Source organism: Eurypyga helias, unplaced genomic scaffold (genome assembly GCF_000690775.1).
Source record: "Eurypyga helias isolate BGI_N326 unplaced genomic scaffold, ASM69077v1 scaffold9191, whole genome shotgun sequence".
Lineage (NCBI taxonomy): Eukaryota > Metazoa > Chordata > Aves > Eurypygiformes > Eurypygidae > Eurypyga > Eurypyga helias.
Window position 1 is genome coordinate 28,758 of NW_010231503.1, and position 12,309 is coordinate 41,066.

The 12,309-nt window shown below is 50.8% G+C and overlaps 1 protein-coding gene across 1 annotated transcript in view; it reads right to left on the reverse strand.

Moving 5' to 3' along the window:
* Nucleotides 1–12,309, reverse strand: part of IMMT (inner membrane protein, mitochondrial) — an 18,095-nt gene that overhangs the window by 3,626 nt on the left and 2,160 nt on the right. Inside the window, exons 3-11 of the mRNA XM_010161102.1 lie at nucleotides 12,140–12,303; nucleotides 10,792–10,912; nucleotides 10,103–10,183; nucleotides 9,154–9,255; nucleotides 6,283–6,419; nucleotides 4,789–4,892; nucleotides 3,167–3,302; nucleotides 2,248–2,377; nucleotides 932–946 (exon numbers count right to left, since the gene is read on the reverse strand). Of these exons, the coding sequence (XP_010159404.1) occupies nucleotides 932–946; nucleotides 2,248–2,377; nucleotides 3,167–3,302; nucleotides 4,789–4,892; nucleotides 6,283–6,419; nucleotides 9,154–9,255; nucleotides 10,103–10,183; nucleotides 10,792–10,912; nucleotides 12,140–12,303 (990 nt within the window). The remainder of the gene's footprint in view (nucleotides 1–931; nucleotides 947–2,247; nucleotides 2,378–3,166; nucleotides 3,303–4,788; nucleotides 4,893–6,282; nucleotides 6,420–9,153; nucleotides 9,256–10,102; nucleotides 10,184–10,791; nucleotides 10,913–12,139; nucleotides 12,304–12,309) is intronic.

The window sequence follows — 12,309 nt, forward strand, 5'->3', positions numbered from 1 at the left end:
TTACATCTGTGTCTGCCAGTACATCTGCTGTTTTCTCCTGGGAGAGGAGGAGGAGGCAGGCTGCATTTCTCCGCAGCATTTGTAGATTCGAGGAGCTGCCAAAGGCACAGGCTCTGTAAAACGCCTCAGCTCCTTCCGCACTGCCTGCCAGCTAAATTGCCCGCATGGAAAACCAGGGATGACTGGGGAAAGCCTTCCTGCAGGGTCTAAAGCAAGTGACATTCCACAGTCCAGCCATCCTGCCGTGAAGGTGCCAGAGAAAAGGCTGGCGCAGGAGGGCTCGATGCAATGCAGCTACGCACAGAACAGGGGTTTCCTGCACTCCAGCTTTAATTATGTGTCTTTGATCAAAAGGGAAAAGAGAAATAAAGCTCAGAATCAAAGCGTTAATCAGCAGTTCTAGAGTTAGTCGTGAAGGTCACATTTGGAGAACGAAGCCCACTTCAGTGAATCTGGTTCGGTGACGCAGCTCGGAGCAGCCCTACGTGGCCTTGCAAGCACCCAGAGGGTTCAGCGGCACCAGCAGGAGCTGGTGCACCCAGCACCTCTCAAGCCAGGACCTGCCACGAGGGGGGCCTGCTGGGGGACAGGCGCATCCCACAGCTTCACTGGAACTGGCCAAAGTTCCTGCCTCTCGCCGGAATCGCGGCAGCAGGCATCGCCCAGCTTGGGTTCACACAGAAAACTCAAGCCTGACCTCCCCGAGCCAGCGGTCGCACTCACCTGGGAGGTGCTGCTAAGGAGCCCGTGCTCTGAGCCAGACACACACAACTAGCGCAAAGGATCCCAAAGCGTACCTCAGCCTGAAAGGTTTTGGGAATGCGGCATTCCACCCCTTGGCTGACAGTGATGCAGCACGCATCCGTTAAAAACAACACCCCAAAGAGAAGAGGTGGCATTCACAGGGGCAGCAGAAGCCACGGGAACTCACCTAAGTCAGTTATCTCTGCAACAGAAAGAGGAGAGGGTGGGAAGGTTAGCGCACATGCGCCGCCGCGCGTCAGGCATGCACAAGTGAACAGAAGGGTTAGGAGCTTCCCATCTACAGCGACTTGAACACGCGTCCGAGTCTGTAGGAATTCGGGAAGAACAGCCTGTCAAGTAGAACAGTCTCTGTGACAGGCAAAGGCGTAGCCCAAAACATCCCAACCACCGAAATCACCCTTGGAAACCCACAGACGGATGCGGAAGTTGAGCCAAAGTGAAGGAATACAAGCTTGAAGGAGGAAAGCACAACAGGACACCAGAAGGTTTAGTCTGATGCTTCTAGGTTCTTACACGCCAGCAGCAGTTGGTTAAGAACCAAATTCCAAGTGGCAGTAAGAGACAGAGACCCCAGCAAGTCAGTCCCACATGGACTTCAGCAGGTCACGCCAGTACGGAACGGCGTGCACGGAAGCCACCAGGAGGTCCCCTTCGCTCCCTCAGAAGGGCAGTGATGACAATCCCCATTATCCTGCCCAGGGAAAGGCAGCTCATGAGGTTTTGGATCTCGGACAAGGAACGGGGTGATGGCAGCAGGAGACACCCACCCGCTGCTGCCCGAGGGAAGTTACTGTGTCGGCTTAACTTGGAGGTAAAAGGCGCACGGGGGGTCAGGGTACGAGCAGCGAATGTCAGCGTGTCCCTCGTTTCAGGGAGTTCTTTATCAGCCTGTGGGAATGGTGTGTCACAGTACTGTCATCACAGTCAACCTCACCGGTAGAGCCACAGAATCACAGGATGGCTTGGGTGGGAAGGGACCTTAAAGATCATCCAGTTCCAAACCCCCCTGCCATGGGCAGGGACACCTTGCACTAGACCAGGTTGCTCAAAGCCTCATCCAGCCTGGCCTTGAACACTTCCAGGGATGGGACATCCACAGCTTCTCTGGGCAACCTGTTCCAGTGCCTCACCACCCTCATTGTAGCCTTCTATCTGGTCTGAATCTCCCCTCTTTCAGTTTAAAACTATTACCCCTTGTCCTGTCGCAACAGGCCCTGCTAAATACTTGACGAGTCCAAGTCTGGAGTGCCCTGGCATAACCAGGGGAGGGAGGAGATGTTTCAACAGCCATATGGTATTTATCACACAGGGAGATCCAGGAGTTGAGCCTTTCCCTAACACCAGCTTTAGACACTTAACTGTGAACTCATTTCACTTCCAACCAGCCCAGCAGGCTGGACAGCAGGATGCAGTTTCAGAAACCCCACAAGCCAGGGACGGGGATGTGACAAGCACAAAGCGACCCTCCAACCTGAGACTTACTTAGCCCCTTCCAGCCCGGCTTTACATCCGGGGTGATACTGTCAAGCTCCCGCTGAAACTCTTCTCTTGCTGTAGCCACAAGCTCGTGGTACTGAGCGACTATCTTGGCCTCAGACTGTGCTGCCTGCACCTGCAAGGAACAGAAAGGAGAGGAGTTTCAAGGCAGGCACTGAAAACGGAGCCTCAAAGCCAGGCCCTGAGTTAGTGGCAGGTATTGTGACTCGCCAGCCCAACCAAAGCAAGCTCACTGAGGGACGGGACAAAACCCCACAACCGTACCCGGTGACATCAAACCTCTCGGGTACAACAGTCGGCTGCTGGAACAACCACAAACCCATTTCCCCTCACACGCTGTAACCAGATGGAGTCTGTAGCCCAGGCAGGACCAAAAGTGTATCGTGATTCCATCTACACCGTTTAACAGCCTCCAGCTCTTTCTCCCTGCTCCCAGCTCCCGTACAGGCCCAGTACGCTACTCCTGTGAGGGCTGCCCCCTCTCAGTAAGCTCTAAGAGTCCCACTACTGGGCTAAATTCACTCAAAACGCACCTGATGAATTATCAGCTGACCTGCCAAGGGAGATACGTTTCACCTCTACATTTTTTCCCCAGTCTTGTGAGCTGTGAAGTGATTTAGGCAGCAAGTCATTGGCACAATTTGCTCCTGCCCCTCCCTGACTGCACGGTGAACTCCTCTCGGCCTCAAATGGAAAGAGCTGCAAGTTGCCCGCAGAAAGGACAGACCCTGGCCAAGCTGGCTGGAGACTCCGAGTTCGAGGTATTGCACAGATCTTGTCACGACTGTTCACAGGTTTATACTCAGCTCAGATTCCGGCTAAGAAAGACCGGAATTTACACTTTAAATAACCTACTCCAGAGGGTTTGGGAACGGCAGTCACGCGCAGCCGGCGGAAGCGTTACCTTCTTTACGACATTGTCCAAGTCAACTATCATATGGTGAAGGTTTTCTTCTGCGGCAGTAACATGAGATTTGACTCCTGCCATCGGAGACTTCTTGGCATTCTCGATCACCCCTTTCATCTTCTCTAACTCTTCTCTGAAAAGAGAAGCAGCTGCCAGTTATAACGCACAGGGAAGAGCTGACCTCATGCCGTCTGTCGTTATAGGAAAAGCTGCCGGATAACTCCACCGGTGCTTCCCATCCCCAGCTCTGTGGCTGAGATGCTGTGACTGCACTTCCCTTTCCACGGCCTGAAGATGTCAGTGTGTCTGTTCCACCTAAGGTGACAGTTACTTACAGTACAGTCAGTGTTTAGGACTCAAGATGTAGCTGGAGGAGGCAGATGAAAGAGGGTGTCCCTGCCCATGGCAGGTGGTTGGAACTGGATGGGCTTTAAGGTCCCTTCCAGCCCAAAGCAGCCTGTGATTCTGTGAGAACAGTTACTATTAGTAGGACTAAGGGAGGAGTAGAAGACAGATGTTTCCATCCCATAACACCAAGGAAACATATTTAACGTAGATGCCTTACTCCTGCAGAAGCGTTTCGGACATGGTGACTGGTGAAGGGAAATGAGGATGGGAGAAATTTTATACAGAGCTCAGAAGAGAGACTGAGGTTTTTTAATAATTAAAGAACCATTTTCCTCTGGCATAACGGGAAATCAAGGAACAAGGGAAGGTGTTCCTTTCCCAGATCCATTCAAACCAATGGCTGTCTCTGACAACTTCACTGGAGTAAGGAACAAGCTTTAAACTGAGTAAATAAGTAAATAAGAGCAAAGGCATGCAGTAGAGCACCAGAGAACGAAAGCAAGTGCGCGTGGGTTCGGGGTGGCTTTGGTTTACTCTCCAAAAACCCCGTTACACCTCTCGTTTTCAGTTGGCACAGCAACTGAAAGAGAAGTTCGTAACGTCAGTGGCGACTCTGCAACTTCAAGGATAACGTTCCCCTCTTTTTACCGTTGCTCCCTCAGCCTCAAAAACATCCTGTGATCCCAGCAGCACACGTCTGCATGCCAGACTCGACGCGGCTCGCGCGGGACCCTGGGTTACCAGCAGCACCGCGTTCGCTGCGCACAGCACCTTGAAAAGCCCAACCTTGCGAGCGACTCGGCTGACAGACGGAACCGCCAGGCGAGGCGGCGAGGTTCAGCTCGTCATCGCAACCGAAAGCTAAGCCACGTTACTGACTTCGTACACAGGGTGAGCACTCACAGAGACCTTACAACAGGTTGAATGGCGACAGAGTTGACAAAAAATAATATTAAGAGGGTTATGGGCGATTTTTTTTTAATCCTGAACTTCCCAATGCTTTATCTCAACACTAAGGGTAAGCAAGTCTTAAAAAGGACTGTTTCAGACTCTCTGGTACAGCGAGGACCACGTGCACAGGCACCTCAGATGTCCACACTGCAAATTAACATGCTCATTAGCGTACGTGACTCTTCGGTCGGGCACAAACACATCAGTTTAATATGCAAGAGGCGACTGCGTTCTTTCTAGCAGGTCATCTAGTGCCTGCCAGCCCTCGCATGGGCGACGTCAGCTTTCTACTCCAGACACCTTAAGAACAAGCAACCCACTTGGCTTTCAGAAGGGCATCAGCAGCTTCGTCCACTGCTCTCCTCCGGTCCTTCAGCGCTTCCTCCAAAGTGCGCCACTGCGATGACTTCTTCTCCCCATCAGCCTGAGAAGCACAGACGCCTAATTAGGGTCCTCACAGTCATGACACAGCACCGTTACCAAAAGCAATGAAAGCCTGTAAAGACTCAGACGTTGCTGCGCTCGCGTCACTCAAACGGAGCAACGTCCTGTGTTCTACCAGCAGCACGGCCCGAACCTTCACAAAGGAATTTTTTCCTTCCAGTCACAGAATGGTTTGGGTTGGAAGGTAAAGATCATCCAGTTCCAACCCCCCTGCCATGGGCAGGGACACCTTCCACTAGACCAGGTTGCTCAAAGCCTCATCCAGCCTGGCCTTGAACACTCCCAGGGATGGGGCATCCACAGCTTCTCTGGGCAACCTGTTCCAGTGCCTCACCACCCTCTCCAGGAAGAACTTCTTCCTTACATCCAATCTAAACCTCCCCTCTTTCAATTTAAACCCATTACCCCTTGTCCTGTCACTACAGGCCCTTGTAAAAAGTCCCCCCCAGCTTCCTTGTAGCCCCCTTCAGGCACTGGAAGGTGCAATAAGGTCTCCCCAGAGCCTTCTCTTCTCCAATGTTTTGGTTTTGTTGGATTCTTAGTGCTTTGTTCCACCTGAGCAACAGCCATTTCTCCAGCCAAAGAGCTGGTCTGAGGATCACTGAATGTGGCCACAGTGTTTCAGGGGAAATTTCTACAGGTATTGAAGTGCTGTAATGCTTTAAGTTGCACTTAAGTTTCATAATTAAAGTACCGTAATACTTCGAAGTTGCTTAATTTTGAAGTAAGCTTAATACTTGAGCTTTAAATGAAACTCAAGACACTTGTTTTTCCTAGTGACTAGATTAAATCTCGAGTGCTTGTTTAGTTGCCCATCTGCCCCTCTTTTCATTTGATTAACCACTAAACGATACTCTGCTCCAGAACTGAGCGGGAAGCAGTGGTTCCACACAAACCTCCAGATCAGCACCCCAGAACCGCAAGCTGGTATCACTCAGGCATCCCCTACTCCCTTCCAGGTAAGAAATAAATAACCTAGCAGTCAGATTTTGGCAAAGGGAATGGCTCACTGGAATTATCAGGGTGGACAGCATGCTGTCCTAACTATATCCAGGTAAAAAACGGGCTTGGGAATTAAAATATAATGAATTAAAATACGACACGAAGACTATCAATGTACTGCGAGAAGAAAAGTTCAAGTTAAAAGTGAAGTAAAAGGAGTTGGGGGAAAAAGAACCAACACAACTAAATTCAAAAGCAAAGCCACTGTATGCTTCAACTAAACCATGTTTCACAAGTGGAAAGATGAGTGTAAACGGTGATAAAAGTAAAGACGTTGCAAGAAAAGCTTCCAGCTTTAACTGTGAGGCGAGAAGTTTCGCAGAACACGGTACAAAAACCCTAAAATTGCCCCGGTTTGTCCAGTTTACCTCCGAATTGTCCATGGCCTCCTTCAGTATTTGTGAGTGGGCGTTCACTGCCTGCACAGCAGACTCCTGGGCAGTAATCGCCTGAAGGGTTACACGAGCTGTTGCGCTCAGGGCTCCTTCCAAAGTCGCTGCCAGGGCTGGAAAAAACAAACTGCATTAGACTATGAAAAGGCGCCTTAGAGTTGGCGGAGAGACACGCTGTACCCGCTGCACCTCCTTACGTTACTGTCCGTGACCCCAGCAAGCTGGCCAGTTCGGGAGTTTCGCTTGCGGCCCAGGGAAGAAGGAAGGTTGCCGAAGACGCTCCTGATTGAGAGGAGCGCTGAGGTTCAGGTCTGCAGTTACAGCGGCCAAGCTACTCGGTGGAAGACCTTAACCGTGCGTTTCTGCAGGGGGCGCATTTAAACCAGTATGCACTTTCCATCCTTGTTTGGTACAATGGTTGTTAAGAGGAAACACGTAAATTCTCCTGTCCTGTGCGAGACAGAGATACTCCAAATGCGGAGTTACTTGTCTTAGCCAGGGCGGCGGGCTCAGCCATCCCATCCCGCTGGTAAAATCTTTATTTGGGTAGGAACCAAACCAGGATGGTTAACCAGAGTGAGCAGCGTCTGCCTTTCTGGAGTCAGACATGGGCTTCCAATAGTAGGGGAAGGAAATCCACCTTTCCAGTAAACAACCCTCTGGATTTTCTCAGTAACATTTCCACTTCTTCACTTGCAAAACAGTCCTTGGTATGAAGCGGAGAGCGGATGCCAAGAGTTGTTTGTGTGGTGAAGAGCAGCAAGATGAACCTGAACAGAAGCAAGCGGGAGCAGAGGGCAGCCAGCATGCCAACCCCACGCCTGCTGAGTCTCGGCCTGCACATCCTTCTCATCCCTCGTGTGCCCCAGCAGCCTGAGGCAAAGGCTTTGGCCAAGGACCGAAGCGCTCAGAGGAAAGACGGAGCCCGGTTGACACCCGTGCCAAGGTCGCGTCACAGGCACACAGCGGTCGGACAGCTCAGACGGGACACAGCACGCTGCGCCAGCGCCGCTTCCGCCATCGGCCCTTTCCAAGCACAAAGGAGTAATTCAAAGGGCTGCAGCTCTCACAGCAGGCTGAACCGTGTCCAGTACATGGCTCACTGCTGCTTGATGCCCTTTCGAGCCCGTTTTCGCTGGCTACACCTACGTTAACAGTGAACCTTCACTCTCCTCACATGTAGCTTCTGTTCAGCATACCTGCAGTCAGTGCCTCTGGTCTGCCACCCCCGAGGACTCCTGCCCTCACCACGGGCGGTCTGCAGAGCCGCTGCAGGCAGCGGTCCCTGCACTGCCCCGTGTCAGCAGTCATCCTTCAACGCCCAGCCACTTCTCCAAGAGGCTGCCCTCCTGCTCGCCCTCATCAACGCCGGCTGAAGGACAACACAGAAGCAACCTGCAGCTTGAGCTGGGTGTGCTTTAACAAGGCAGGCATCAAGGTACCTGGTTACAGGTGGCCCGGACATGCCAGACAGCAGAAAACCATCTACCAAACCCAAACTTGTCCAGTTTTTCTGGCTTCTCCTGAGGGAAACCAGGAAAGGACCCAAAACTCCCGACTTAAACAATCATGCTGCAGCCAAACCAACAACCCGGAAGTACTTAAAATCTAAGGAACCAAGTGGGGGGTTAGGGGGAAGCAAAACTCATTGTTCTGGGCAAGACATGCAAGGACATGAGTTTTGGGATACAGGCCAGAGCACCGCTCAGTAATACGGCTGGATTAACAGGTCTGAGTTAGAACCCAAGCAAGGAACTGTGCTCATTCCCAGCGCAAGAACCCCCAGCTCTTCCCAGCGCCTGGACACACCATCCCGGACCCGCAGGTCTAGGCAGCAGCTGTGCAAACAAGGACCTGAGGAGCCCAGAAGATGGGAACAGAACAGGGACAACAGCATGCTCCGGCAGCAACGAGTCTGTCAGCAGGGCTGCATCAAACCAAAGCACATCCCACAGCTCAAGTGAAGGAATAATCTTCCTCACTCAGGCACTGGCACGCCTGGAATACAGTGTCGCGCTTTGGGAGGCTCAGTGTAGGAGAGAGACAAACAAACCGGGGAGAGAGCAGTGGAGGGGCAGTGAGGTGGTTTGGGAGTGGGAGCACACACCAGCGGTGAGAGGCTGAGGGATCCAGGCTCTCAGCCTGGAGAGGCTGGAGGGGTGTCTTCAGCAATGCCGTCCACACCTAGAGGAGCGTTACTGATGAACCACACTTCCCAGGGGTGCCCAGAGAAAGGGCGAGAGGCAACAGATCCAAGTGCCAACCAGAGAAATCAACCGGATGTATGAAGTTCGTCGTAAGATGCGCTGGCAGAGCTGCTCAGAGGGATGGAACCATGTCCATCCTTGGAGAATTTCAAACCTCTGGAGGAGGCGGCCTGGAGCAACCTTCTTGTGGCAGGATCATTATTTATACTTTCAGAGGGTGGTCAATGCTGAACAGACTTCCCAGAGCAGCCGTCGGTGCCCCAGGCCTGTCTGTGTTTAGAGGCACTCGGAGAATGCCCTTCACAAGATGCTTTAGCTGTCGGTCAGCGTGGTCAGGCAGATGGACTCGATGACTGTCGTAGGTCCCTTCCAACTGAAATGTTCCGTTCTAACCCGCCCCAACTCTCCATGCACAGGATGCACTGCAGACCTTGGAGGTCCGTTCCAACCCTAAGTTTTCCATCGTTCTGTGACTACCAGTTACTTCTCAGTGGGTGTAAGAAGTTTCAACACCATCTGCCAACACAACACAGGGGCGACAACAGAGGCGCATACGAGCAACTTGGAATTCCCAAGCCGACACAGTCCCCGGTTTGGTCACGGTACAACGTGCACAGGAAAGCTACCGGGATGGGCTCACCTGCTATCTTCTCTTGCTCCTCTTTGTCTTGCTGGGCAAGCCGGGCCGCGACTTCTTCCGGTGACCGTTCTTTTATGGCAGGGGAACCTTCATGTTCTTTACCTGTTCAGAAGTAAAGAGTTAAACAGTTTTAGCAGAGTCCAAATTAGTAAATGGAGTACTTGTAGGGAAGTGACTTCCTTTTCAAAACTGATTTTCATGGTCAGCATCACTTCATAAATGTGACTGAAACTACCCCAGGACTTTTTTATACCCATAACTATGAAGGCCAGTCTCAAACCTCCTTAAAATGAAGACAGTAGCATGGATATCTCCCACGCAGCTGTACGTTTTAGGCTGTCGAGTTGCTAAACTACGCAAGATTCGGAAGTAAAAAACAAAGTAAGAAGTAAAACATACTTAGGGAGTTGAGTTTAAATTTGCAGTGAATCTCTGCTCTTAATTTTTCTCCCGTTCTCCTTGGCACACTTGGAGCCTAGCTCAAGCAAAGGAAGGTGAGTGAAAAGGCCATGGGGAACGACAATTGCTCTCTATGCCCTAGACTGAGCCTACTTCAGCTGCCGTTACGGGTGAGCGCTGACCCAGGCAAACCTCTCGGCCCAAGAGCAGGTCTGCATCTGACCTGAGGAGAGCGTCCAGCGCTCTCGGGCTTGTGCTGCAACAGAAACCACCCCTTCTACTAAAGCTGCTGCTAACGGGGCGCAGCCTATCTAGGTACTGCTGGCATAACTTCCGTGAAAGGTGTTAACACACGAAGAAACTAAAAATCTCATCTGGAAGAGACTATCATGTCGAAGTTAGAAATCTACTGACAGACGACGGAAGCAGTTTCTTCCGCAGGAGGCACAAGGGACTGCACCTTTGCAAACTGACAGATACCGGCACAGAAGTAAGAAATCACGCCCTCGAAGCTACAGGGTTTTGCTCCCCTTCACACCCATTTTTTCACCTTCTTCAGTCTGTATCCCCGGAGCTGGCACCGACACGGCCACACCTGTTGCGGAGATGATCTGTGCTGCAGCCTTGCCTGCTGTTCAACAGAGAAACAGAACAAAGCCACTTAGTACATGTGAGTGACAAAGAACAGGGCTACAAGACTTCATTTTCAGTGCCGCTGTAGCAGCACATTATACGGACACTGATCTAATTTCCAGAACAACCAAGCATCGGGTGTTGCACAGACGTGAGAGCTGAATGCAAAAAGATGCCACAGCTGCTTCTCTCTAAACCAGTTCCATTTGATCTGGCCTTACAGCAGCTCAGTAATTATCCCAAATTAAGCTTCTTGTGCTTGTGAGGAAAGGAGGAGGGAAACGGCCTCAGAGTCCAGCACCCAAAGGGCTCTTCCTGCTGGGTCTCATATCTGAGCTGTGCGGGGCGGTCACTGCTTATCTTAGATCCTCAACATCCTATAAGGTGAATGAATTTTCTGCAAAAATAGCCAGGGGAAGGAAAAAAGCTAAAGCCATTTTAGTCAACTTTTCTTAAGAATGAAAGGAAAATAACACAGATCCTAAGACATTCCAACAGGCTAACCTTCAGGCTCTCCAAAGGACTATTTTAATCTACCCCAGGAGGCACGGTGTAAGGGATCCTTAGGTCTTCTGCTTCTCTCCCCATGACACTCTGTCAAGTTACCTTCTTTTCCCTCTGAAGGAGCAACAGGTTCCGTTTTGCTCATCTGGGATTTTGTGGCAGGCTGTTTTGACTCTTTCATTACTTCTGCTACAGAGGAGATCTTCAGCGGGCCCTGCGGTACCTTGAAAAAGTAAAAGATAAGAACTACAGTGGTTTTCCAATCAGCTTGTGTCTCACAAATTCCATTATAACAAGAGAGAACATTTCCATGTCCAGGCAACTGTATCACACATCTAAACTCCAGGGTTCACAGGAAAACAGTAGCAAGGCCGTATCGCATACTGCCTTGATTTTTAATTTAGAAAGAACCTTTACAATTTTCACTTCTCCAAAACCAAAGATATCGTCAAGGCACTTTTCACTACAAACAAGTATTTATTACGGTATTTATAAAAAGCAAATCGTTTCATGCCCCAAACACTCCAAATGCTTCGGAAACCATAAAAACCACACAGACATGGAGGTGTGAAAGATTTCAGTTACGTCCCCTCGGACATTATTTAGTCCATACAGGTATATCTTAACTCAGCTGACACTTCTCTTTGTAACAGAAGCATCTGCGTTACAGCCATGGCTGGGCAGGCAATAACTTTCTCATCCAACCAGGCTGGCGAAAATTTACGGGCGCCCTGGAAGCGTTAAGAGCTCCAATGATCACGAGTCAAGCGCAGCTAAAACGGGAAGAGACACCGCTTTGCTTAACTGATACTCTCGCACTCATTAGGAACAGTTTTCTTAAACTCCAATTGAAAATATTTTGTGTTTCTTGAAGGTCAAATGGCTTCTGAAAGCTCAGGACAGGCACGGCCAGAGCAGCTTTTCAGCATTCTTGGGTAAGCGGGAAATGTTAGCTTGCAGATGCAGGGACAGAGAGACTCCCAGATCGGTGCCGATAGCTGCATCAAGTTTTCCCTTCTGCAGGACTTCAAAGTATGAATGGCTCAGCACCGTTCAAAGTTTTACTGACTTGAAAAGGTCTCTGTTTTCTTTAAAAGCAAATTCAGCTTAGAATAAGAGTTGTCAGTCCTGCTAAATCCCTAACTGTGCTAAATCGCTAGCCACACAAAACCAGTTTAACGTCAACGCGCCACTGACCTCTCTCTGCCCCCGGTGTGTTGGAGTACACGCAGAGGAGCTATTCCGTCAGGATCCTGCTAGATTACGTTACTCTAACTGAAAATAACACTTTTACAACCCACAGCCTGCAGTCACAGGATGAGAATGGCACACGTACGAGCCCCACTGAGACGCAGCACCACACAGCTCACACCCCGTAAGTGCAGCCCGCAAGAAGTTAATCAGTCTGAAAACGAAGAGCAAAGGGTGGGAGCGAACGGGGAACACTCACCGGTTTCTTCGGCAGCGACGCGCTGTAAGGTGCGGGGCCAAGTGCCATCTCAAAGAGCTTATCTGAGTAGGGAACGGCCTTCTCTACGCTCTCCCGGAACTGCGTGTCATAGCTGGCATACAGGACGGTTCCACCTACTCCTCCAGCCACAAACAGGACACCTGCTCCGA